The sequence below is a fragment of the Dasypus novemcinctus genome, chromosome 3 (assembly GCF_030445035.2).
Source record: "Dasypus novemcinctus isolate mDasNov1 chromosome 3, mDasNov1.1.hap2, whole genome shotgun sequence".
NCBI lineage: Eukaryota > Metazoa > Chordata > Mammalia > Cingulata > Dasypodidae > Dasypus > Dasypus novemcinctus.
Window position 1 is genome coordinate 13590854 of NC_080675.1, and position 24512 is coordinate 13615365.

Below are 24512 nucleotides of genomic sequence, written 5' to 3' on the forward strand. Positions count from 1 at the left end.
CATTTGTCAAAATGGCTAATGGGAACAAGAACTATCCCTGGCCCTGTGTGAGCACTGGGCACTGTTACCTCCAATCCTTTCAGGTTCTTTCCCTGGCCTTGGGTAGTTTCCTCACATGCATGTATTTATCAGTATTCTGCTGAATGCTAGAGAAGGACCCTGTGTAGCTCTGTCGTGTTCTCTGTGCATCTCTCACCTCTCTGGTACTCTGTCTTGTAAATGCCAGCTGCTTTTGTTTCCCCTTCCCAACTTAGGGGTTCAGACAGGCTCTCTCTGACTTCTCCCTCCCTACACCACTGTTTGGAAACTCTCTCAAGGCAGTAATCTGGGACAATCTTAGAAATCACCCCATTTATTCCTTGTCACTCAGGGATCAGTGTCTTGTTGCCTGATGTCCACTGGTTGGAAAACCATTGCTTTGCATATTTGGTATGTCTTTTTGATGTGTCTGGTGAGAGGGCAAATCTGGTTCCTGTTAATCCGTCTTGGCCAAGAGCACAGCCCTACATGGTAACGGTGCATTTCTTCACTGACAAGAATGCAGCTTCTTTAATAAAGCAAAACGGGGTCTGGGTAGTTCTAAATTAGTCTCTCTCTTGTTGCCAGTCCCATCGTGATTGTTTAATGAATACAGCTGGTAAAACCTTATTGAACTCAGGAGCGAGGGTCTGATGACCCCTATAATACCATGATTACACCTGCCTTTTTGTCACATTGGCAGAATCTTGGCCATGAGCAAAGGGATTGACAGAGGGAATAGAGAGCTTTGGCAGCCCCACTGCTGGGACTTGACATTCTCTGAGTTGCCTCAGCCTTCTCTATCAGTCTCTCGCAAGCTATTGCCCTCATCTCTGAACCACCTTTGTATTGTATGGCTTGCTTTCTTCAGGCACCAATGATCTCCCATCTTGTATATTAGCAATTTATGCATGTCTTGGCTCCTCTTGGAGACTGCTGACTCCCTGAGCAGGGCAATCAGGTGTTTGTCAGCTTTGTGATTATCCATGGGGCATCTGGCACCAGGCCTGGTACAAGTACAGTTTATGTCTGATTCATCTTTGTACTCCCAGCCCCTAGTCCAGTGCCTGGCATGGAGGGTGCTCAGTAAATGTTTGATGAATGAATGAAAACTCGATGAATGAGCACCATTGTGATACCATTTTCTCAAATAGCAGCCATCGTTCTGCCCATATGCTAGGCTGTCTTATCACATCTGGAAAGATGTACTAGCCACGCCCCATGGGAGGGAGATGGAGGTTTGGGCAGGGGCAGACCAAACATTGGATCCCAGCTCTGGTGCCTGGGAAAGTCACTTCCACACCCTGAGCCACAGTGTTTATTCTCTTTTCTGAAATGGCACCTCCTAGATTTCCTCCATCCCCCCACATTCACGGGTCCATTTTGATGTCAAAAGAATGACTCAAGCAAGGATAACTAAGGATGCATTATTTGAACACAACAGCCATAGTCTTAGCAAAACCTAAGATGTATGCCTCGGACTAAGTGTCACAAAATACCTCCCTCTTTTCATATTCATTAGCAAAGATGGAAGGACCCTCTCAAACCCATCTCACTGCCTTCAGCGTCAATTGTGTTTTGAAAAACTAATCACAGGAAGGAAATTCCCACCTCATTAACAGAAATCATAAAGAAAAGAGCATTGGAAGAGGCATATACAAAATTTAGTGTCAAATCCCAAGTGAGGCTTGGAATCAACCCTTTTAACTTGATGCAATTTCTCAACGAGGCCTGTTGGCCTTTTTAGAGGGACACTTCCACTTTGTGAGGAATATCCCAGTCTTGGTTGGATATTTAACATCATAGCCCATAGCCACTGGGCTCTTGATGCCCATAGCACACCTCGCTCATTGAAAAAACCAAAGACAGCTGCTTCCCCTATTTCCAGTTGCCCCCAGGACCTGATGCTGCCCCTGGCTGAGAGCCACACAGTGGTTGATGTACCTCTAGACACAGGAGTGCTGGGTGCTCTTTCCTGGACCATTGGTGGGCAGACGTAAGGTAGGCTCACATCCAGGGCCTTGCCTGGAGGTGTTACAGCTTGAGGTGGCATCTACGAGACCAAAATGGTTGCATTTTGCTGTGAAAACGAGAAGGAGGCAAACTCTGGGGGCTCAGAGGAGACAGACAAGACAGTGGATGATCTGGCTGTATTTCTAACTCTCTAGCAGTGACTGCTGCCCTGTCACCCAGGGCAGATTCGGCCAAGCCGGGGACGTCCCAAATTGAGGAATTGGGGGAAGGATTTTGCATTTAGTCCTGAAGAAGTTCATCGTGGGGCATATGAGAAATCCTTTGGCCCTCTGGAGGTCCTTCCTGTTTTGAGCTGTACCTTTTGTCTTCTTGGTGCTGGGTTTCACAGACTGGATCCAGCTCTGGCTGGGAGTGGCACCCTCACCCCCACCCTCCCTCCGGAGGCATTTCTTCCGATTGGTCTCTGTGACGCTCTGAAGCCCACCCCTCAGGACTTCCACATTTGTTAATGGGGCTTCAGCCCCCATTCCCTGACAGACCTGTGAAGGCTTCCTTGGCCTCCAAATCCAGATGCGACAGTTGGCAATGGCTCATTTCTTCCACCTTTTCTCTCCTCCTGCGTTCCACACGGGAGTGTATGAGAGTACAACCATTCTGGAAAGAGAGGTTGGCAATTCCTTATAACATTAATCACGCACACATCCAACAACTCACACACCCAAGAGAGCCATGAAGATGTGTCTATGAAATACTTGTGTGCAAATGTTCATGGCAGTTTTATCCACCGTGGTCAAACCTGGAAACAGCCGAGGTGTCCATCAACAGACGACTGGATAAACACATCGTGGTGTGTTCAGGCGATGGACTCCTCGGCCATAAAAAGGAAGGAGTTAGTGATGTGATACATGCAGGAACACGGAGGCATCGCAAGGGCACTAGGTTACATAGAGGAAGCAAAGGAAGAAAAGAAAACACACAGCGTGGTTCTGTTACATGACGATGAAGAATAAGAAACGCTAATCTACGATGTTAAAAGTCGGAATGGTGGTTTGCCTCTGGGGTGGGGATTGACTCAAAAGGGGGCCATGGAGTCTTTCTGGGGAGGTGGAATGCTCCGTGTCATGACCGAGGTGAGGATCACTGCTGCTCATGGATGTCAAGGTCAACTTAAGACAGGTGCATTCACTATATGTAAATCGCACCTCCGCGATGATGATGGTGGCAATGATAAAGCATTCTTGGTGTCCCCTGGCAAGTCATCCAAGTTGCTCCTGACCTGGGGCTGCTCCCCGTAAGGTGCCTGTCGTTAAGTGGCTACAGGTTTGGGGCATAGTTTCCATTCTTCACATACCAGCATGCCCAAACCTAGTGTCTGTCAGTCTCTACCTTAGTCCTTTTGCTACCCTGGGCACTTCTTTCCAGCTATGTCTGGGTCATCCCAGAGCTTCTGGGGTGAGGCTGTGCCATTGCTTAGAGGAAAGTGTGCGCCTCATCTGCCCCCGTGCTGCAGGTCCACCCAAAACAGCCCCTGCCCAGGAGAAGAGGACAGGGTCACCCCAGGAAGTCTACTGACTGAGCAGTGGGCGGGCCCGTGGTACAGGTGCCTTGTTGATGACACATTTTTCCAGATTTGCAAACTAAGACCACATCGGCCAAATCTAGGAGGGAGAGCCTGCCTCTCTCAAGAAATTAGCTTTAGACACTGACACCGATGGGCGTCCCCTTCTCCTCTCCTTCCCTCCCCCCTGTCCCCAGGAGGCCCCTGCAGGGCCTGCCCCCCGCCCCCACCTTCAGAGAAACTGGATTTAATGCCTCAACTGAGAGAAGGAGATGTTCTGTTATTTTTCATGGGAAATTGAACCTGACCCTGCTGTCAGTTAGCTCATGCCAAGTGAGGATGGATAGCCCCAGGCGCAGCGCTTACCCTCTGCTCCGAGAACGCCAGCCTGGCCGGGGGCCAGCCATGATGTCACCTGCCGCCAGGGTGGGGGCGGGAACAGCAGGGAAGGCCAGAAAGCCTTCGTCACGGGTGATGGCTGCTGAGAGGCCCCCACGGGTGGCCCCCACGGCGGTCCAGCCTCTGACGCCGGCCGTGGCCCGCCTGCCGGGGGAGACTCAGGCTGCTCCTGTCTCTTTCAGCCCCCAACTCCACCCCGTGTCCCGCTGAGGAGAGCTGGTGGTCGGGGCTGGTGGTCACCGTGGCGGTCTGCTCTGCCTCCCTGGTGTTCCTGAGCGTGCTCGTCATCATCTGCTACAAGGCCATCAAAAGGTGAGTGTGCACCTGCTGTCCCAGCTCCTCCGCCCGTCCCCACCCACATTTATTTTAAGTATGTAATCTGTTAAACCTATGAAAAATGTTTCTATGTACAATGAGCTCCCACCTATCCTCACCTTGATTCAACAGTTGTCCAGGCTTTGCTGTATTGGCTGCATCTACTTTTTCCTTCTACACTTTACTAACGTAGTTTAAAGTTGATCTCAGACACGATGCCCCCATCGTTTTCAGGGAATTCGGTCCAGCAAGCGGAATGAATGGCAATTATACGTATGCAAACACAAAGTGACCCCAGGGCCGTGGGGCGCTCACTCGCAGCCTGTGATTGGGGAAGTAATCCTTGCAGGGAAGGTGGCAGTGGAGCCACCCCCCGGGCTGCACCGGCTGGTTTGGAACAGGAAGCCAGGCTTTGGAGTCAGATCTAAATTCACATGCCAGTTCAGCCTCTTCCAAGGGTGGTGAGCAGGAGGAAATCACTTCACCTCTCTAGTCCTCAGTTTCCCTTTCTGTAAAATGGGGTAAGAATAGTCACCTCATACTGTTCTGAAGAGAGGCAAGAAGTCTTCTGTAAATAGTATACACAGTATCTGTACTCCGCAGGGCCGGGCATACAGTCTGTGCTCCCCAAGCCCGTGCCAGCTTCTGGTGTTTCAGCGGAGCCTCAGGTGTGGGGTAGAGGGATGACAGAGGAGGGCATGATAATTCTCTCAGGGGAAGCAGGAGGCCGAGGTGCCTCCGAGAGGGTCTTCAGTGGATGTGACACCAGCATTGGGTTTTGAAGGATGAATAGGAGTGTTCCAGCGGGGTTAAGAATGATCCAAACAGCAAGCTATCTCTCGGTAACACTTGCATAGTTGCCATCTCACTGTTCCTTAAAAAGTGTTTACCTGCCTTCCTCTTGTTGGCTTCTAGGAGAGTCAGAGCTGGGATCTGTTAGCAGTGTGACTGTTGGAGGGGCCTGAGGAAGTTTGTGCAGTGCCCAGGGCCCTAAGTATGGCGGAGTAGGCCATGGTGAGTGGCGCCCCCTAGAGTTAGACAACAAGCAGCTCTGGCTGTGACCCTTGATAACTGTAGCAGCCTCCTCTGGAAGTAGCCTCCGAAGCTCACAGGGCATTGGAAAAAGACAGGGTCAAAAGTCAAAGGTATTGCAAAACACTGAAAGATAATAGGGGTTGTTAATATATTTCTAAGAAAGTTTCTAAAAATACCCGGAGGCCCCAAATTAGAAGGTCTACGTGAGCAATCCTAGCACCCGAAATATTCCATTTTACTTGTTTTATCAGTTGTTCTGTGTGATTTCACTTTAATAATTCGAAAGCAAAAAGAATAAAATATCAAGTTGAAAGTCTTAAAAACCCCTAAAACGAGTGCAGTCAGGTTTCAGGGCGAAGGACCGCGTGGGACGTCAGCCTGCGGGCGTCCAGGTGAGGGGCGGAAGAAGCAGGGGCCTGGGGAAGGGCCCTGCAGGCACCACGCGGCGCCGTCCCCAGCGCTCGTGCTGCCAGGGCATCTCCAAAAGCAATAAACGGGGACCCCTCTCCTGTGCCAGCCTCTTCCCCAGCATTCTCTCCCGGTTCAGCTTCGCCACGTCTTCCCAGCCAACTCCATTTTACAGACGGGGAAACTGAGGTTCCAAGGGTTGAGGGAGCGGCCCAGGATGGCACAGCCAGAGAGCAGTGGAGCCAGAATCCTAACCTAGTACCACCCGACCCCAGAGCCCTGGCCAAAGGGACCCCGCTGTTCCTGTCTCACCTTCCTCAGGGGTGCCCAGGTGAGAGGGGCCCAGGGTGTGGCCATGCCTGTGCCCCTTTGAGGCCAGAAGGACTGACAGACAGAAAGCCCCGAGGCTCCTGTCACTCTGTGCTGGAAAGCAAGGTGGTGCGTTGGGGTCTCCGGGGTCACAGCTAGTCCAGCTCCCAAGGGCGCTGCGGGCACTTACTGTGGCCAGTTTCCAGCCGTGCCCAGGGCTGCTCACCTACCAGCCGGGGAATGGGCAGGTGCACGAATGACTTAAAAAGCAGGCAGGAAGGGAGCCGACGTGGCTCGAGCGGCTGAACACCCGCTTCCCACATGGGAGGGCCCAGGTTCCGTCCCTGGTGCCTCCTAAAAAAACAAGCAAAACAAAGGAAAAAACCACCTCCGGGAAGCTGAGGTGGCTCGTTGTTGAGCACTGGCATTCCACATATGAGGCCCGGGGTTCAATCCCAGGCCCCGTACCTAAAAAAAAAAAAAAAAAGCAGGTGGGAAGCAGGTTGCAGGAGAGTCATCCGCAGCCTCCTGCGGGTGCCCAGGGGTGTCAGGATCCATCCTGATTTGAGCTGAGCGCCTGCTGGACCCGGCGGAGTGTCCCAGGCACAGGCACTGGTGTGAGCAGTGCATCGCCTTTTGCCGATGGTCCCCAGGCCCCAGGAAGCCCCCGCGCAGGGTGGTGAGGCTGGGAGGCGCCGGCAGTCTGACTGGGGAGGCCTTTGACACAAGCTGAGCGGTTTACCTGTGACTCGAGGCGCTGGGAGCTACTGAAGATTTTTGAGCAAGAGCATGCACCACCAGGAAGTGGGGGTCCCTGTCCCCTCAGAGGCGCTGAGCCTAGCCTTTTCCATGCGCTCAGGCTCTTACTCAGAGCCATTCCTGCCTCCCTCGCTGCCCCAAACGTCCCTCTAAAGCAACCCGCTGCCCGCTTCAACTGAAGGGGGCGAGGGGAGCAGGCTCGCATCCATCCCGCCCTGCGCAGTCGTGGCCGGAGCCGCGGCTGGGCCAGGCTTCGTTCCAGCCGGGCTGCGGGTGTCCTGGGAAGGGAGGCGGGTGGGACACCCCCCTCGCCTCCCCTCTCAGCAGCCACTTGGACCTCCCGGCCCTTCTCTTTCCCCTTCGCTGGTTCCTGGGTCTGCTGTACCCTGGAAAGCAATAGAACTCTCCCCAGAGGCCTCAGCCCCGGGCCTCTGCAGGGGTCTGGGGGGCCTGGACTCCACGGGCCTGTGAGGCACTCGGGGACAAGCTGCAGTGGGAGCTGGCGTCACCCCGAAGGCCGATGGGGCAAAGGGAGAAATGGCCAAGAGGGGCCGCCCAGCAGAAGCTGGAGTGGAACTGCCCCAAGCGCCCCCAAAAAGGGGGAAGAGGAGGGAAATCCCCACCTCTCTCCATGCTCTCTGATCTACCCTGTCTCCCGTGGGTGCCTCCTTGTCTGTGGGTGCCAAGACTTGGGACCCAGCCTCTGCCCCCACGACGCCCGTATTCCAGAGGGGGGCCCTGGCACACGCCCCCCCATCGTCAGCCCCAAGGAGGCTCAGGGCCAGGTGGAGGCAGCAGGGGCGCAGGCGCCCCCGCCCCCCGGGAGGAGACCTTGAGCTGGGAGGGAGGCTGAGCCCCCAGGGGAGGACCCCCGGTGTGGAGCTCAGACCCCTGCAGGCCTCGGGGCCCCCCCTCAGCTGGGGACTGGAAAAGGTCGCTGCCTGCAAATGAGCTGTCTGCATTGCTCTCCAGAGGAAGTGGAGGCTGGTGTGCTCACAGCCCAGTCCTTCTGGTCGATAATTCATCTGCAACATGCCTCTTCTTTCAGGAAACAAAAGCATCCCATGTCGCTGGAAAACCATGGAAAGGACGGTTAACGATAAACTTTTCTTTTCCCTTCTCTTGGACATGCCCAGCCCCGAGTCCTAGGGGAAGGTTTGTCAAAGATCTTTGCACATGGCCTCCACGTGCAGCCTTTCGGAACCGGACTGCCGGGAGGATGGTTCTAGAACCGGCAGGTAGGGTGGAGGTGCTCTGGAGGTGCCCGCTTGGCCTCTGGGGTGTCGGCCACAGGGCCACGGGCCGTGGTGGGAGTGGGGGGAGACCAAAGCGCGCGAGGCCATGAGCGCCCAACACGGCCTTCCCCCGCCACACGCACACGGACAGACAGACACAGTGTCAGGGACGGACAGCTAGAGGGGGTCTTCGACCTCCCCTGCACTCCCGAGACTCAGAATCAGTGACTCAAGGCACAGCAAATGTCCCCCCAGTCCCAAGTCTGCGAATGGGGGTACAGGAACGCCCCACCCAGGCTTGGGGGCCGGTGGGCGTCATCCAGGCCAAGAGGCCCAGGAGGGGTGGGGCTCGCAATGGGACAAAGCCACGGTCAGCTGCCCTGCCCTCCGGAGACCTCCAGCTGTGGACACCTGTGCAGGTAGCGTTGCTGTGAGCAAGCTCCTCCACCCGCAGCCGTGTCCAGAGCTCTCGGATGCCCTGTCCCCATGTGCCCCACCCCCCAAGACCCCATCCCCGGCTCCTGGCCCGGTGCATGTGTGTCATCAGCCCGGAGGCCCCCACATTCCATTCCTTTTCCAGCATGGCTCGGTGGGTGACACTTCCCTCCTGGGCCTCAGTTTCCCCTTCCCAAGTTATTCCGCTGCTCAGCCCATGTGAGGGCGGCTGCCGGGCACACCCTCTGGGGGATAACTGGGCATTAGTGAGACGCCCCCAGAGAACCACGTGTTACAGTTGAGAGGAGGCTCTGAAGGAGGGCAGGGCTCAGTGAGTGGAGACAACGAAAGGGCCCTTTACCCAGAGCGGGAGGCAGATCCTAGACCCGCGAGAGGTCAGGGCGCAGGTGCCCGCCGCCCAAGGACGAGGGCCAGACCTCAGGCCTGGGGGAGGACACCCCCAGCCCCAGACTGCCAAGGATGATGAGGCCCCACGCCCGTGCGGCTTCGTGCAGGGCAGTGCCTGCATTGAGGAGAGGTGACCCCCCCCACCCCGGCCAGCCCCCTCCCTGGAGCCAGCCCTCACCTCTGGTCACAGGGGAGCATCTGGCCTTCTTTGGCTTCCATGGTCCGGCCCTCACCCTCTGCCATTGATTTGCCATTAAGCCACTTGACAGCCATTTCCTTCTAATTTACAGGCAGAGAGACCAATAAAAGGCCGCAGAGCATTTTGGCGGAGTCTGCCGATGGGTAATTGCAGGCCCTCAGCCAGGGTGCTGTCCCTGGGAGCGAGCGAGCGTGCGCGCCCGCATGGGCCTGTGCGCGCGCGTTAGTGCCCGACTCGTGCTCGTCAGCTTTGGCCTCTCGCAGCGGACCCGGCGCCTTTGAACGCCTTAGAAATCCACTGCCTGGTGCAGTCGGCAAGTCAGTGTCAGTCCACAGATTTAGTTTGCATGTCCGGTGTGCCAGGGCCCAGACTGGGCGCTGGGGGCGTAGAATCAGACAAGACAGCCCCTGTCCTCCCCTGCTAACGGAGAAGGCAGATTAAACACAGGCGCCCCAGCAGATAAATAAATGAGATGATTTAAGAGACTGGTAAGTGAGACAAAGAGGGAAAACAAGGAGATGGGAGAGAGACAGGAAAGAGGTGGTGATCTATCCCTAATGCAGAGCCAGGGTGGTTTTGCATGTCTTTTGAGGGCAGCAGGGGGAAAGTGCAGGTTCTAGGAGTAGAAAGCGTGGGTACAGCTTTGTACCTTCATTACCCCCTTTAACGTAATCTTTATTTTTATCAAATAACACATGCGCATAGTTTAAAAAGTCAAATGTGCCTCCAGGCTTTTAAGAAAAGCAGCAGCCCCCTGACTTTCCCTTCCTCTCCCCCAGGGGAGAGGCCACCGCTTCTGTTCGCTGTTTCTTCTGGCCTTTCTCTCCGCATCCCACGTGATGCTTCTGTTTCTTGTGTTTTCCATTTTAAACACGATCCGATGACTTTCCACTATGGAGGAGGCAGGATTCAGAACGCTCACACGGCCCATGGGCAGCCAGCGGCCCCTCTTCCCGTCCTCCACCTCTGTCCACCACGGCATTCAGTGGCTCTCGTGTCAGCGTGAACACTGGTCACAGCTGAGCCACACCGTGTTTCCGGATGATGATTCCTGTCCTTTCCTGAACCTGACACTGCCTCTCCTCAATGTGGGCAGGTTCAGCAGGTGATCCATCTGTCAGTCCTACACGTCACTTCGAGACGGGTGTCCCTGAGACCCCACCCCAGTCTCCTGCTGGACAGGAGGCTCCTGCATTCTCTTCTCCAACATTTCTCCAGGCCCGATGGTCCTAGCAGCCCCCCTCTTGGGGAGGGACTTCAGTTCCTTACCTTTACCCCATCGTGGAATTTTTCCAAGATCTTTCCCAAATCATGGACTCAAATAGGCCGTGAAATTAATTTACCTTTTAGAATTTATATTCTTTTGGAGACTTCGGGGGGGCCCAGAAAGGGACTAGTTCTTTCTAGTGTGTGGCGAGCAGGAAAGCCCTGGTTACCCAGCATGGTGGGAAATGCCCCGGATGGGCGGGAAGTGAGTTTTCTGTGGCATCTGAGCCGGAAGGAGCCTTCATGGTCATGCCAACCTCCTGTTTTACACCCAGGGAAACTGAGCCCTGGCTGGGGAAGAGACATGGCAGGTCTCCAGTGCAGGGCCCACCTCCACTGGCCGGCCGCCTCCTCTTGTGTGCTTTGAGCCTTAGAGGAGCTCCCTCTAGCCAGTGCCCTGCCCGGATCTCTTCATCTGTGTCCTTACCACTCCTGCCCCCAGACTCAGTTCAAACACCACCTCCTCTGAGATGTCCTCCTGGTGTAGATCTCTCTCTTCCCTGCCCAGGTGCCAGAGTCACAGCCCTCCCTGAATTTCCACTCCTGCTTTCTGCTATAGAAGATGTCATCTTGGTATTGGCACGCACGTGCACGCACCTTCGTGTGTAAGGGGGTGCTTTTGCAGGTGCACGTGCAGACACACATTGCATGGAGCAGTGGTCTTGTCCCGCTCCTCACTCTCCCTTGGCGCCTGGCATCGAGTAGCTGTTTGGTGACTTTCTGGAGAATGGAGGCTTGTTTGTATAGACTTGCCAGATCCTACCTTTTAAATCGACAAATTCTATTTAGGATATCAGGAAACTCGTTTTCCCCCCTCCATCTGGGTGAGGTAAAATAAAATCTACTTTTGGAATAAATAACTTGTGCCCAATTTTAAAGGCCTGCCCCCCGCTTGCCCAGTTTGGGTTTCCTTGACCCTCTGCCCCCTCCCTCCAAGCCCCCTTTCCCTCAGCCTTCTCTGTGCACACTGACTTGGCAACTGCCTCTCGGGGGGCCTCTAGGTGGAGCGGCCCCCGCCCGCCTGCGCACCACACCCTCTCAGCCCCCACGCTCGCCATCCTCTCTTCCGCCCACAGGCCACGTCCACTGTGGGAGGGGCCAGCCCGGTCCTCCTCTGGCCTCCAGCTGAACCCCAGAATCAGGTCAAATAAATGAGAGGCACAAGGAAGAGAAGGTGGGCTGGGCCAAGCGGCCCGCAGCGAGGCACGGGGATTCGGGGGCCTCCTTCCAGCCCCAACTCATCATAAATGTCTGGTAGCAAGAAACGCACCTGGCAGGCACCTGGGAGCCTTGTGGTCTTGAGACAGGGCTCATCTCAGGCCTGAGGTTGGGGCCCACTGCAGTGTCACTGGGTGCTCGAGACCCCGCCGCTGCCCCACGCCACTTCTGGTTGCTGCCCGCGTGGGTGCCCATCACGACCCCCGCCCTGCCCGGTCTCCCCTGCCAGGAACCCCGATCTCCAGCCTGGTTGCGTGCAAGGAGGGCAAAGCTGGTAGTTCCGAGGAAGTGCCTCTCTGGTCTCGGGCCGGGCGTCGCTGCGCGGCCCTGGCTGCTCAGACACCATCCTCCTTCCCCTGGGACCTCAGCTGCTTTCAGGGAGGCGGTAGAACCAAGCCTCAGTCTTCTGGCTCCTGGGCCGGAAATGGAAATCCCACCTGGCAGCACAGGCAGGCGGCAGGGATGAGGCGCAGCAGGGCTGGGGAGTCCAGGCCACCAGGGGACTGGGGACAGGGGACTGGCAGGAAGCTAAGCAGGTGGAGGGTGGGTCCAGGGCCCGCTTCTGGGGGCCTTTTTCTTTTGCCACCAGAAAGCTACATCTCTCCAGATACGCTGGGTCAAGGTCACGGGGCAGGGCGAGGGGCTGGATTCCTGGTTAAGTGGCTCCCCACGTACCTGAGGTACAATTGAGCGGGCCGCCGGGTCCAGCTCCTCCCCGCTCTCATTGCCCTCATCCCTACCCCTCGCCGGGTACTCAGTCCCCAGCAGGCCAGGCCCGTTCTAGCTCTGAGCCTCACCCCTGCTGCCCTCCTGCCTGGCTCCTGCCCTGGCTTTGTGTCGCAAGATCCTCCTCGTCACTCGGACCTCGGTCTCAGTGTCACCTCCGTGGAGAGCTCTGCCCTGCTCCCCCAGCCTGGGGTCTGACCGAGGTTGCTTTCCTCTCGATGGAGCTGCAGGCTGCACCCTTCACGCCACTCTGCCCACTGCCTCCCCTTGCCCTGATTTTCCCAAAAGTGTAGAGGGAAACTTGGACTTCAGGGGTTAAACGTCAGCAGACACCAGGCACTAGCTCTTCCCAGGATCCAGCACCCCCTCCCCTATTTCAGCAGTCAGTCCACGAGTCCTTGCCACCCCCCCTTGCCTAGACCATAAAACCTAACCAACCCCGGCCCTCCTCAGAGCTGAGTTCTCTCTGCCCTGCTCCAGCAGTGTTGGATAAAGTTATCCTCGGAGCTTATCCGTGTCTGGTCCACCTTCTTCTTTTACTAGGTCCCCATCACTCTCTCCCTTCTGTTCTTTTTCTGGATACCTCTTCTCATAATTTGCTGTAAAATAGTCACTTGTTTACTTACTGCCCGTCAAATAGCTGCCCACCTGGGGCCAGGGTGGGGTCAGCATCCTGGTCCACAAAGGTGAGCCCACCTTGGCTCACAAGGGGCGAGCCCGCAGGACTCTGGGGTGCTGCCACCTGGTAACGCACCTCTCCACGAAGCGAGCATGGCAGCCTGAGGCTGCAGCCGGGGAGGCCAGCGGGCAGGCCGCTGCTTGCTGACGCCGCCATCTTCAGACCTCTCATTTGCTTCAGGAAACCCCGTGTGTCTACCTGGGTGGGGCCTGATGCCCCGGCATGCTGTGGGCGCCCTGTGGGACCAGGCGGGAGGAGTTGGCTCGGGGCATCTGAGCCGTGCTCCCCCCACCCACCCTCTCTCCTGCCACTGGTGGCGTCCAGGAGCTCAGGACCAGCCTTCCCGGACTGCTCTGAGGCTCACCCAGCCTCTCAGGGGACAGGTACTCCATTCATGTGCCCCTGCTGCCAGGGAGAGCCTCTGGCATCAGTAAAACCAGGTGAAGGGAGGTTTCATGGCACGATGGGGCTGGAGTCCGGGACATGTCTGCATTCTGTGACCGCCTGGCCCTGCCATTCTGCTGTCTGGGACCTCCCAGACCTCGGCTTCTATGTCACCTAGAATGGGGCTGCAGGAAAGAGTTCTTCTGGAGCCTTGGGGAGCCGGATGCCTGGGTGCCCAGGGAGACGGAGGCCCTTCAGGAGAGGGTCACCTCCACACAGCCCACCTGGCATCCACAGGGCATAAAGGACGGGAACCCGGGCTCTGTGCATGACCCTGTAATCTTCTCTCTGGCCTCCAGGCAGGGCCTTGGCACCAGGACAAACCCCCATGGGAGAGCGGTGCTGCCCAGTCGGCCTCTGAGCTGGTCTCTCCGCTGCTCCTCTTTGCTCGGCTCCCGAGGGAGAATGCCAGCCGAGGGAACGCACAGAGGCCCGTTTTGGGACTTGCTCAGCAGACACGGTTAAAAGCCAGCCTTGGGGAGACGGCCACAACAGACGGCTCCGTGGAAGTGTGCGGATTTCCATCAGCTGGGCAGACTCCCCTGGGCCTGGATGATGGAGGGAGAGGCTGGAAATGGCTCCTAAAGGCTCTTTCTTGCATCTTGCCCCAGGCTCGGGGAAGTCCACAGCCCGCAGAGGGCCTCGCCGTTGAGCTGTGTGTGTGTGTGTGTGCGTGTGCGTGTGCGTGTGCATGTGCGTGTGTGTCGGGCTGGGTGGTGGAGAGGATGGATACTGTAGAAAGAGGGACTAACGGCTGGGAACTTTCAAGAACCTTCCCTTCTTGAAAACAAACCCTTCCAGGGTTTGCAGGAAACAGGAAGAGGTGGCAGCCCCCTCCTCGGTCTCCTCAGAGCCCAGCGGCCCCCCAGAGCGGCCAACTGAGGGCCAATTCCTGCCACACCACTCAGCAGGGCCTCAGGGGTGCGAGGTCTGGCCCTTCTCTCCCAGGCCAGGGCTGTCAGCCCAGCTCTCAGGGCAGAGAACACGGAGCACCTGCTGCTTGCCCGGCCCTGGGAGGGAAGGAGAGGTCTCAGGTGGGAGATTTCTTATCGGTCAAGTAGATCTTGGTGAATCCAACGCATGGACACAGCCAAGGAAAAGCTCACTTGCCTTTCTCTTGGTTTTAGGAACCATGCCGTTTAGGGAGCCGTCTGTAGCCATCTCTGCCAGGGCCAAGGTGGAGCTGCCTGTCCTTGGTCTAGCAGGGCCAGCCCTGGTGGCTCCCCGAGCCCGTGGCCTCGCTGGTCCTAGCAGCTCTCCCACATGGTAGGAAGCCTGTGCAGACTGGAAATGCTGCCAGCCAACAGGAGCAGCTCCCCGCCGACCCCTTGCCAAGAGCAATAACGATCAGCTAACAGGCACTTATTGAGCACTGACTGTATGCCAGCCTCTCATCTAAGCACTTGACATGCATGATGTACTGAATCTTCACAACAACCCTGTGAAATGGACACCACTATTGTGCTCATTTTATAGACAAGGAAACTGAGGCATAGCGAGGTTAAGTAGCCTGCCCAAGGTCACACAGCTGGAAGGTGGTGGAGCTGGGGTTTACTGACCTGTGACATCTGCCTCCCAGGAATTCTGCAGGGGACAGGATTGGGGAGGACAAAGGGAAAGCCATCTTCTGCTGTAGGTAAAATCCAAATTCCATTGGGTTCAGGGAATTCCAGGAAAACTTGGGGAGCGGGTTCGGGGAGCAGGATGGGTAGCAAAGTGGGTGGGGGCACAGTACCTGGTAGCAGGAGGGGAGCTGACCAAATCCACTTCTCATCAAAGCCCTCCTGAGAGCTACCCTTTCCCCTCGCCATGACCAGGCTGGGGACCCTGCCACCCGGAGAGGGTCTCCCCCGACGCCCTGCTTCTCTTCCTGCCTGGGAAGCTGGCTGGGCAGCCGAGAAGCCACGAGGCCTGTGTCCTTGCCCTGCTTTCCCGGGTTCCCTCCAGCCAGCCTTACCTCCTCCTGACCCATCGCTTCCCCCAGGCACCCCAGGATTGCACAGAGCCCTCCCAGCCAGCAGCCTGGGTTCAGGAAGCTCTCCTCCTCTCTTCTTGCCAAGAAGAGTCCTGCCGTTTTCCTTCCCTCACCCTAAAAGGAGGGGAAAAGTCAGTATCCTCCAGTCTTTGCCCATTTCCACGGGAGCCCCAGACTCCTTCCTTATCTGCCCTGGAAGGCCTTGAACCTGTCTCCACGACCCGGACCTGCTGTGGTTGTTTCGTAGGCCTAAGACAAAGCTTCAGTATTTATGAAGGAGAAATGTCATGTGGGCTTGGGCCTAGAGCTTTTGCCTGTTAATATTTTCTGGAATCCTGATTCTCATGTCCAACCTCCTCCTTGTGTATTAATGATATATTTAGGAACCTCCCAAGTCCATCAGTGGCCTCGTGGGGGACAGCATGGGCTCCCACTGGAATTTTAAAAATCCCTTTCAGATTTTCAGGCCTTGCAGATTTGCTGAGTCAGAAGGCAAGACCTCCCAGCAGTGTCGGAGCTGCCTAAGGCTCCCTGGAAAGGAGTGGGTGGGATGAGAAGGGATGAGGAAGAAGGGAGAAGAGAGTCTAGGGGCAGAGGTAGGCTTCAGGGCCCCTCATTTCCCATGAGCCCAGGGGCTCTTCTCAAGAGCCCCCTTGCCAATGAGACAAGATGTCTGGAGCCTGGAGCACCTAAAGGCCCAAAAGGTATAAGTGGGCATCTGCGCAAATGAGGACCTCAGGCCCCATCGGGAGGGGCGTGCTGGCTCAAAGCATGATGAGCCTGACTTCTTGGAGGGCTCTTCAGGACTTTTGTGAATCTCCCCAGAAGGCAGAGGAAGGCTTTCCCGAGCAGGTTGGACCACAGAGCTCACGTTTAGGGGAACGCCTGCTGGGAATGCTAATTTAATGGAAAGACGTTGGTGCCAGAAAACGGTTGTAGGGGGTGGTGGTCCAGACCCCACCACAAACCAGCCAGGGGGCCTTGGGTAAGTCATAGCCCTCTCTAAGCCTCAGTTTCCCCATGAAATGAATCTCCAGATTCCAAGCCTGGCTTCTTCTGGGGACCATTGTGAAAACTCCCTGTGGTTGAGAGTGCTTTGCACAAAGGCCATGAGAGGGAGTGGTGATTTGTGCTTCTTTTTTCTAGAAGCCACCGTAGCTGCACTCGTCCACCTACGCCAAGTGCACTTGGCCTCATCATGTGCTTTGTGAGCTCTCCCGATGCAAAAGCAAGGGGAGCCGTTAACAGATTTGGTGGCCATGTGCTGCTTCTGATAACCAGGCCTTGTGAACCCACTGAACCTACTGACAATCACCGAAGACCCTCCTTCCCTGAACTAACTTCCACAGGCCTTCGCCCATAAGCACCACACTGGTCCCATTTCTTCTCCCACTGGGGTTGGGGGACTTGAGGACATTTGAGAAGACAGAAGCCATCAGTTCCCAGGCTTATAACAATGGCCATAAATGTTCAATTTAGAAATCAGACAACAAGGGCCATTTCAGGCTTAGTCCTGGGTCACTGAGGGCACAGGAGGTGCCTGAGCAGTGGCCCCATGGGGACCAGATCTGCCCAGGAGACAGCAGTAGTGTGGCATGGATTCAAGCTGTGTATAGTGTGCCACCTAGACCACGAGGACTGTTCCCACACAGGCCTAGGGCTGGGGACCAAGGCCCCCCTGCAAGACTTGAAGGAGAAGGTGGGATTTGAGCCAGTCCAGAGAGCAGTACTGTGAATCAGAACCTCAGCAAATGAGCAAGGGCCTTCTCAAAGCCTCCCTCCAGCCTTCCAGATCCCTTGTACTCGTAGTGGGGATGGCTGCTGGCATTAAGCAGCCTCTGGAATGAGCGTCAAATGGCTCACCATGAGGTGTTTGAAAATCACTGGCCAGTGCTAACTCATTTAGCTTGGAGGTTCACTACATCATCACCACCACCGTCACCATCAGTCCACCACCATCACCACTGTTTTCAGCCTCACTACCATCAACACCATTGTCACCACCACCAAAATTCCATCATCACAATCATCATCACCATCATCCCCAGCACCATTATCACATGACCACCACCATCAGTCATCACCATCACCTCCACCGTCACCGCCTCCACCACCACCACCACCACCTCCAGCACCATCAGTCATCACCATCACCTCCACCACCACCTCCATCACCACCACCTCTAGCACCATCACCTCCACCATCACCACCTCCACCACCACCACCTCCAGCACCATCAGTCATCACCATCACCTCCACCACCACCACCTCCATCACCATCACCTCCGCCACCATCACCACACCACCACCACCTCCGCCACCATCACCACACCACCACCACCACCACCACCTCCACCACCATCACCACCACCACCATCACTTTCAGCACCATCACCTCCACCACCACCTCCACCACCATCACCTCCAGCACCATCACCTCCACCACCATCAGCACCACCACGCTACTGCCTTCACCACCAGTACTAGCTCTACTGTTATTTCACTACCACATCACCACCACCACCACCATTCCCTCTATCATATTTTCCATTTGCCTTTGACCACACTGAGTCAAGACTGCAAAACCCAACCTCTAGCACCTCTCCTGTTAACTGCCTACACCCTCAAATATCCATCTTCAAGTCTGGTAGTTTATAGTCAAAGAGATCAGGCAAAGCCTAACGCTAGCCTGACCATACACGATGTTTCATACATGCTATTTTGCCCAGAATGGTGCCTGTTGTCTCTACTTCATTATTAATAGACCCCGCCCCCCTTCACTCTCAACTGTACCCACATTTGAATGACAAGTTATAAGGCCGCCCCCAGCTTCCGATTGACTCTGTAAGGACCAGCAGCCCAAGGATGCTAACTCCAAACAGAGCCTGGTGGAGGCGGCTCAGAGGGCGTGGCCTACCCCCACACCCAGCGATGACTAATGGGCTCCCCGCCTCCTTCTCCCTTGTCTGCCCTGCCCCCTCTGCCCCCTCCAGGAAACCCCTGAGAAAAGACGAGAACGGCACCAGCGTTTCGGAGTACCCCATGACCTCCTCCCAGGGCAGCAAAGGGGTGGACGTGAACAACGCCGTGGTGTGAGTCTGTGGGCCCTGGACCTGCTGGCCAGAGGGACACCCTGGTGGCACAAAGGGGCATGGTGACCAGTGGACACGAGCAGACACTGGGTTTGTCCAGGACTTCCTTGCCTCGCAGGCCCTGAGCCCCCCGAAGGAGAAACCGTCCACTTCCTGGCCTTGCCCCCGGTCAGCCCTTGGACAGCAGCAACTCAGACATCGGGCCTGAGCGGGGCTCACCCTGCACGCCGCACCCAGGGCCAGCGGCTCCACCAGAGGCTCTTCTGCATCCTCGTCCTTGTCTCGTGTTTGACCACTGTCCCCCAGCTGCTCTCCAAAGCTCGGACAAGAAGGCAGGGGCGTCTGCTGGGATGGGAGGTGTCCCCCTTTCAGCCGAAAGGGAGGGGATGGAGGGGAACATCGGCTGGCTGAAAACCTCTCCCCACCCAGGAAGCCCACTTGCTTCTCTGCTGACCATGCAGTTCCCAACAAAAGCCATTGGACTTCCCTTTCAAAGGTGCTTCCCACACATCTGTTGTCTCCCCGGGCCCCACCCGCAGTTGTCTTCACTGCCTGCCTTCTCCCTCTCCCCACCAACACCCGGCTGCCTGCCACTAAGGGCCGTGAGCCCCGCCTGTGAAAGCCCCTCTCCTGAGCAGTTTACACCAGGGGTCGTGTCTGGCCTTCCGTGGGTGAAACCATCTCGCCAGGCCCCAGCCCAGGGCCGCTGGGAAGGACCGAGACCCCTACACCTGTTCTCAGACTCCTGCCCACCCGCCCTGGTAGGGACCCATGCCTCCGTGTGAGCTGGGCCCGGCCTTGGTCCTGCACGGGCTACGCTTGTGCCAAACCCACAGGGCTGAGGCCGCCTGGGCCCAGCTCTGGGCCTCCCCGACATGTCCAAGGCCCCTGACTGCCCCCCAAGAGCCCCTCCCCTCATCCTGAAGGATGTGGGGTTTTCCAGTGTCTCCACTCACAGAATGTCGCTCTGTGTTGTCTAACGTTCTGAAAGTGCTGCACGCTGCAGAGTGGTTGATGGGGGAAGATGGGAAGGGAAAGTGGAGAGGAAGGCTCCAGGCTGTCCCCTGCCCAGCTGGCCTCTTCCCCAGGTGGCTGCCACCCTGTTGGGCACATCTCTGGGCTCCTGAGGACAATGATCCCACAACCCCACAATTGCTCAGAAAGAACCAAATACTTTTAACGGGTCCACTCTCTGCCCATGTAGGGACTTAGCTGGGTGTGTCTGCTTTGCCCCCTCTAAGCCACTGTGTGCACCAGCGAGTTCCCCAGCGGGTGTTTGGGCCACATAAATTGTCCCTCTTTCAAATGCAAGTGAGACTGACAGATTTGAAAACCAGTCCCCCCTGGGGCCAAATCTTGACATGTCCGTTCTCCCAGAGCCCAGCTTGTGGAGTTGTCTATGGATCATCATCTTTTGGAGCACAAAGGGCAGCAGAGTTTTCTGTGACCCTAACCCAGGGTCCGTGGGTGCAGGCCGAGGACAGACCCAGAGCACACCCCCTGGAAAAGGTTTCTTTTGTCTGAGGACTTGGTCTCTGTGTAGATGTGAGTTTCGCTGCCACCTCCCGCGGCCCAGCGAGCCCTTTACAGTGTGCATGCTCTTGGTCGTTGCCCTTGGCTGCCCCGCAGGAGCCAGCCCTGGGCACACCTCCTGGGCCTATCCAGTGGGGAGGGCCCAGGGGCCCGGGGCCAGAGACGAGCAGGAGTGGTCAGAGGGCGCTCCCGCCAGAGGGACGCCTTCTGTCTGTCTCCAGAGAGCACTGGGGTCAGCCCTGAGGGTCGGCCGCGAGGGGTGGGGGCACAGCTCAGCTCCCCACAAGCAGCCCTCCCACCATCCCCGGGCCTGGGCTTGAACCCTGGACGCCCCTCTTGATTCTGCAATTAACGGCATCCGGTCCCCTGAGGACGAGGACACAGCTGAGCCTTCCATCAGCTCGGGGGCTGCGTCCCCTTCCACTGACACATCCGGGGCTCGGGGAAAGGCGAGTGTTTGTGCTTAAGCTCCCCCTAAACTGGGCTTAAACAATCCCTTCTTTCCCAGTTAAGGAAAACAAGGGGAAGAATCAAGCTTTTTAAAAAGGCCTCACTTGGAAACAATCCCCCAAACCCAAAAGCGGTCATTCAGAAGACATACACAGCTCGGCAAGAGGGTTCCTCCAGATTTTTACCATAGAAAGATGATACCCTTCGTGGACATAAAACCACGCCTGCCTCATATTTGAGCTTGAAACTTTTTATTTAAGGAATGTCTCTGCAGCCCCTAAAAACAGACCAGTTCTCAGACTAGACCAAGCCCTGAGGTGGGGAATGAAATACACGTTCCTCTGCAATTTAGCAAATAGATGCTTTCCAACCACCTCACAGCTGAGGCCGCCTTTAGAATTGAAAGGTAAATAGGATCCCCCAGAGTTTTCAGGCGTTCCTTAGAAGCATCTTCAGCAAGTTTTGGAGGAAAAGACTCATAGATGTAAAAATATAGACACACACATCTATATAGTTATATATATATTTAAAGAAAAATCATATATGCATAATTACTATACTCCCTGCATCTGTACAAAGTATAATTTCAACAGGCCAGGTAGTGTGAGATATTAATGCATGAATGTAAATATCCTGAAATCTGCCTTGTCCGTGTGCCACCTGCCCGGGAAGATGATGCTCATTCCAGGATTCTGCCTCAATGGACAAATGTCCACGTCAAGGCCCCCTGTCTTCCGACGAGCTGTCACTGTCGATTTTGTAATTAGGCTGCTGTGCAGGGGGCAGGACCAGCCGCGTGGGGGGGTGGAGGTGGTGTACCATGTCATACGAGGAAAAAAGCACCAGGACTTTTTTATTTTCAATAAAAATATACTTCTAAAGATGGCTGCAAGTTGTCGTTTGTGGCGGGTGTTTGGCCCTGGGCCTCGGGTGGGCAGGAGGGGTCCGGCGGCCCTCTGCTGAGGTCCCACCACCGGGTCGGTACTTGTGGGGTTTTATGGTGGCCGTCCACCCCCACCTGCCTTGGTCCTTGAACCCTCTGAGAACAGGGTGGCCAGCCATCCTCCTTGGCCTGAGACCGAGGTATGTCCCGGGATGCAGGGCTTTGGGTGCTAAAGCTGGGCTAGTCCCAGGCAGACCGGGACAAATCAGGCACCCTCATTCGCCCCGGAAGGCGAGAAGCACGGCCATCTGCCTGGGGCTCGCTCCTCCTCCAGCGCTGCCATCTGGGCAGTGTTGCCAGCCCAGGTCTCCTTCCCTTCTGATGGGCCTAGAGGGGGGGTTGGAAGGGAGAGGAACCAGTTGCCCCTGCAGCAGCAGCACCCCCATTTTACGAGTGAGGAGAAAATGCAGAGATGGAGTGTGGTGGCCAAGGTCACACAGGCACCAAGGCCAAGGTCATCCAGATACCTGGAAACCAATGGACCTGAGCTCCGACCTGGGGCCTTCAGCACCCAGAGATGTAAATGACTGAAGGACCCCTTACCCAGATGGTGTGTCTGCGCAGTTGGGGTGCTGCTGGGTGGGCCCCACTGCCCCCAGCCTGGGCTCCCCAGGGCTTCAGAGTTAGCATGGGTGAGGGGAGCCTGGGGGGCCCTGTGTGCCCAGAGCCGGGGGTAGGCATTTCTCCAACCTGACCCATGGTCCAGGGGAGGTCAGCCCAGTGCAGGTCTCTGGGTGAAGGGCCCACATCCCAGAGATCTGTGGTAAGGGAAAAGGAGAGGAGCCCAGAGGCAGTCCCATCAGGGGGGCTGTCCTACTTGGGACCCTGAGAACACTGGCATGCCCTAGCATGCAGCAGGTGGCAGTAGGCGGTGGCAGTGGTGGTTAGTAAAGGCAGGCCATGCCATCCCAGTGGGGAGAGGGCCCCTTGTCCACTGGCTGCCCCTGCGGCCCTCCTGGGAGGCCAGTGGGAATTCGGTTGGACAGCTCAGGCCTTGGGCAAACTCAAGGACAAACCCTGCAGCCAAAGGGGATGAGGCAGGGAGCAAGGGGCCTATGAGCGAGGCCCGCAGAGCCCACTCTGCCCACTTCTGCGGGCGACCTGGGGACGGGGGTCCCCACCAACCCGGGGAGGGTGCTGTGTCCCGCCGCATGCTGGAGTGCTGTTGGCACAGAGCTGCAGCGCCAGGCGCCTCCAAGGCCCCACTTCTAGCCTCTCCACCTCGTGTCTCGGGGGCTTTCGGCCCCTGGTCGCAGCTCCAGTGGCCGATGCGGGCAGCACCCACGGCTCCGGCCAGCTGCAGGAGTCACGGACCCCAGAACTGCTTTACCGACTTCGGCCTCCTGCTCTGGAGCTTGCTGCAGCCACCAAGGTGTGAGGCAGAGTGGCACCCCGGGGGTCCCTGCACAGCAGCTGGAGGGGAGGTGACACCGCTGCCCTGGGAGAGGAACCTTCCACCCGTCGGGAGGGCGGTGGCAGGCATGTTCCTCCTCCTTCCGTCCCCTGAGCAATTACACCCAGATGGTCAACATGTGGCATCCCAAAGACAGTCCTGGGGCCTGACACCAAGTGATGGCTGCTCCTAACGTGGCTTCCCCTTTGAGCACGCTCGCCTATGCCACCCCCTGGAGGGACCTGCCCACCCCTCCCCCGCGGCCCCCCACTCAGGCCCTAAGGCCCTTGATGCTCGTTCCTCACTGTTCCGAAATCAGCCCTCGGCACAGTGTCTGACAAAGCCCTTGGCCCAGGAGGGACGCGGTCTCCACCCTGGACCCCTCTGCCTTCCCCCGGCAGGCCTGGCCCTCTGAGGCCCCTCAGGCTTGCCCCTCCTCTGCAGGTGGGGGGCGCAGTCCTCCAGGCCCCACCCACCCCTCCTCTCTGGACCCACCCGGCCGGGCTCTCACCATTCATTCATTCATTCATTCCCCAAGTACTTAGAGTACCTGCGCATGCAGTCACCACCTGGACACTGGAGACGCAGCTGCCCGTCTCCCCAGGGTCCCAGCTGGAAACCGCAGGGTCCTGCACTCCTCCCACCCTGGAATTCTTCCTCGTCCCTCCATATGCTCTCTGATCCCCCTCCACTCTCCCACCCCTCCCTACCCCTCCTGCCCCCCCCCCCCCAGGCATCCCCCCCTTTACCTACCCCATCTGCCCAGAAGAGTCTCCTCCAGCCTGCCCTTTCACTGCTATGGGCCCATCCAAGGTCATGGGCTTTACTCTGGCTTTGTAGGCCCACCCTGTTCGGGCCCTGCTGTCCTTCTCCCTGGCCCCTCCCCTCCCTGCTCCTCCCCCCCTTCCACCCCACGTGCACTCCCCGCTGTTAACTAACCCCAGGCCTCCTGCCTCTCGGCTGCTCCCCACCGCCCACTGGCCTGGTGGCCTCTCCCTCCCGCTGGCTCCTGGCCACTGCCCAGTCCACCTGGACCCACAGGCAGATATAAGCGCACACACGCCCAGAGCCAGCACGGTGCCCCCTTCCCTGGGTGGTACGAGACAGCTGTGAACGTGTGGCTTTTGCTGTCTGCCTTCCCTGGGGCTATTTCTGGCCACTGTATCCGCTGCTCTCCTTAGCTGTTGGCCCCTGAGAGCCTGGACAGTGCCCAAGGCCCCAGGCTGCACCTGATGATGCAGAGACTGTCCCTCCAGGACAGGTGAGTGCTGGCGACAGAGCCCCTGGGGCAGTTTGAGATTATTTGTGAACCCCGAAAAGATAAGGATTATGTTTGTAAATTGGTCTCTTCCTCTGGGCATGATACCCTTTGATTGTATTAGATTCAGCTGAGATGTCTTTGATTAAACTACTGTTAAGATTAGGGTTTTGATTCGACCACATCAGTTGGGTGTGACCCATGGTTGAGTGCCCCTCCCTGCCCTGGTGGGCTGATATAAATGGTCACTCACTCAAGAACGAGAAAGGAGAGAGAGCACTATATGATGCCGGAGGAGAGAACTTTGATCCTGCGGCCCGGGAAGAGAGACAGAGCCCTACACCAGCCTACAGCTGAGATCGGAAGAAGCTGGGCCCACGGAGCCTTAAGAGGAAGAAGAAGGAAAGGGAGACCAGGCAGAGACCGTCCACCATCTTGCATCAACACACGGCAACTGACTTGGGTGAGAAAGCACCTTTCAA

The 24512-nt window shown here is 56.9% G+C and overlaps 1 protein-coding gene across 3 annotated transcripts in view; it reads left to right on the plus strand.

Moving 5' to 3' along the window:
* PRIMA1 (proline rich membrane anchor 1) overlaps positions 1-21317 on the plus strand; it is a 69281-nt gene extending 47964 nt beyond the window's left edge. For 2 of the 3 annotated variants that reach the window (XM_058292290.2, XM_058292299.2), the window contains exons 4-5: positions 4132-4261; positions 18355-21317. In XM_058292290.2, coding sequence (XP_058148273.1) covers positions 4132-4261; positions 18355-18457 — 233 coding nt within the window. In that variant the 3' untranslated portion in view covers positions 18458-21317. Of the gene's footprint in view, positions 1-4131; positions 4262-14512; positions 14652-18354 lie in introns of all 3 variants that reach the window. The other variant, XR_011648274.1, reaches the window with a different exon arrangement.
* The last annotated feature ends 3195 nt before the right edge of the window (positions 21318-24512 follow it).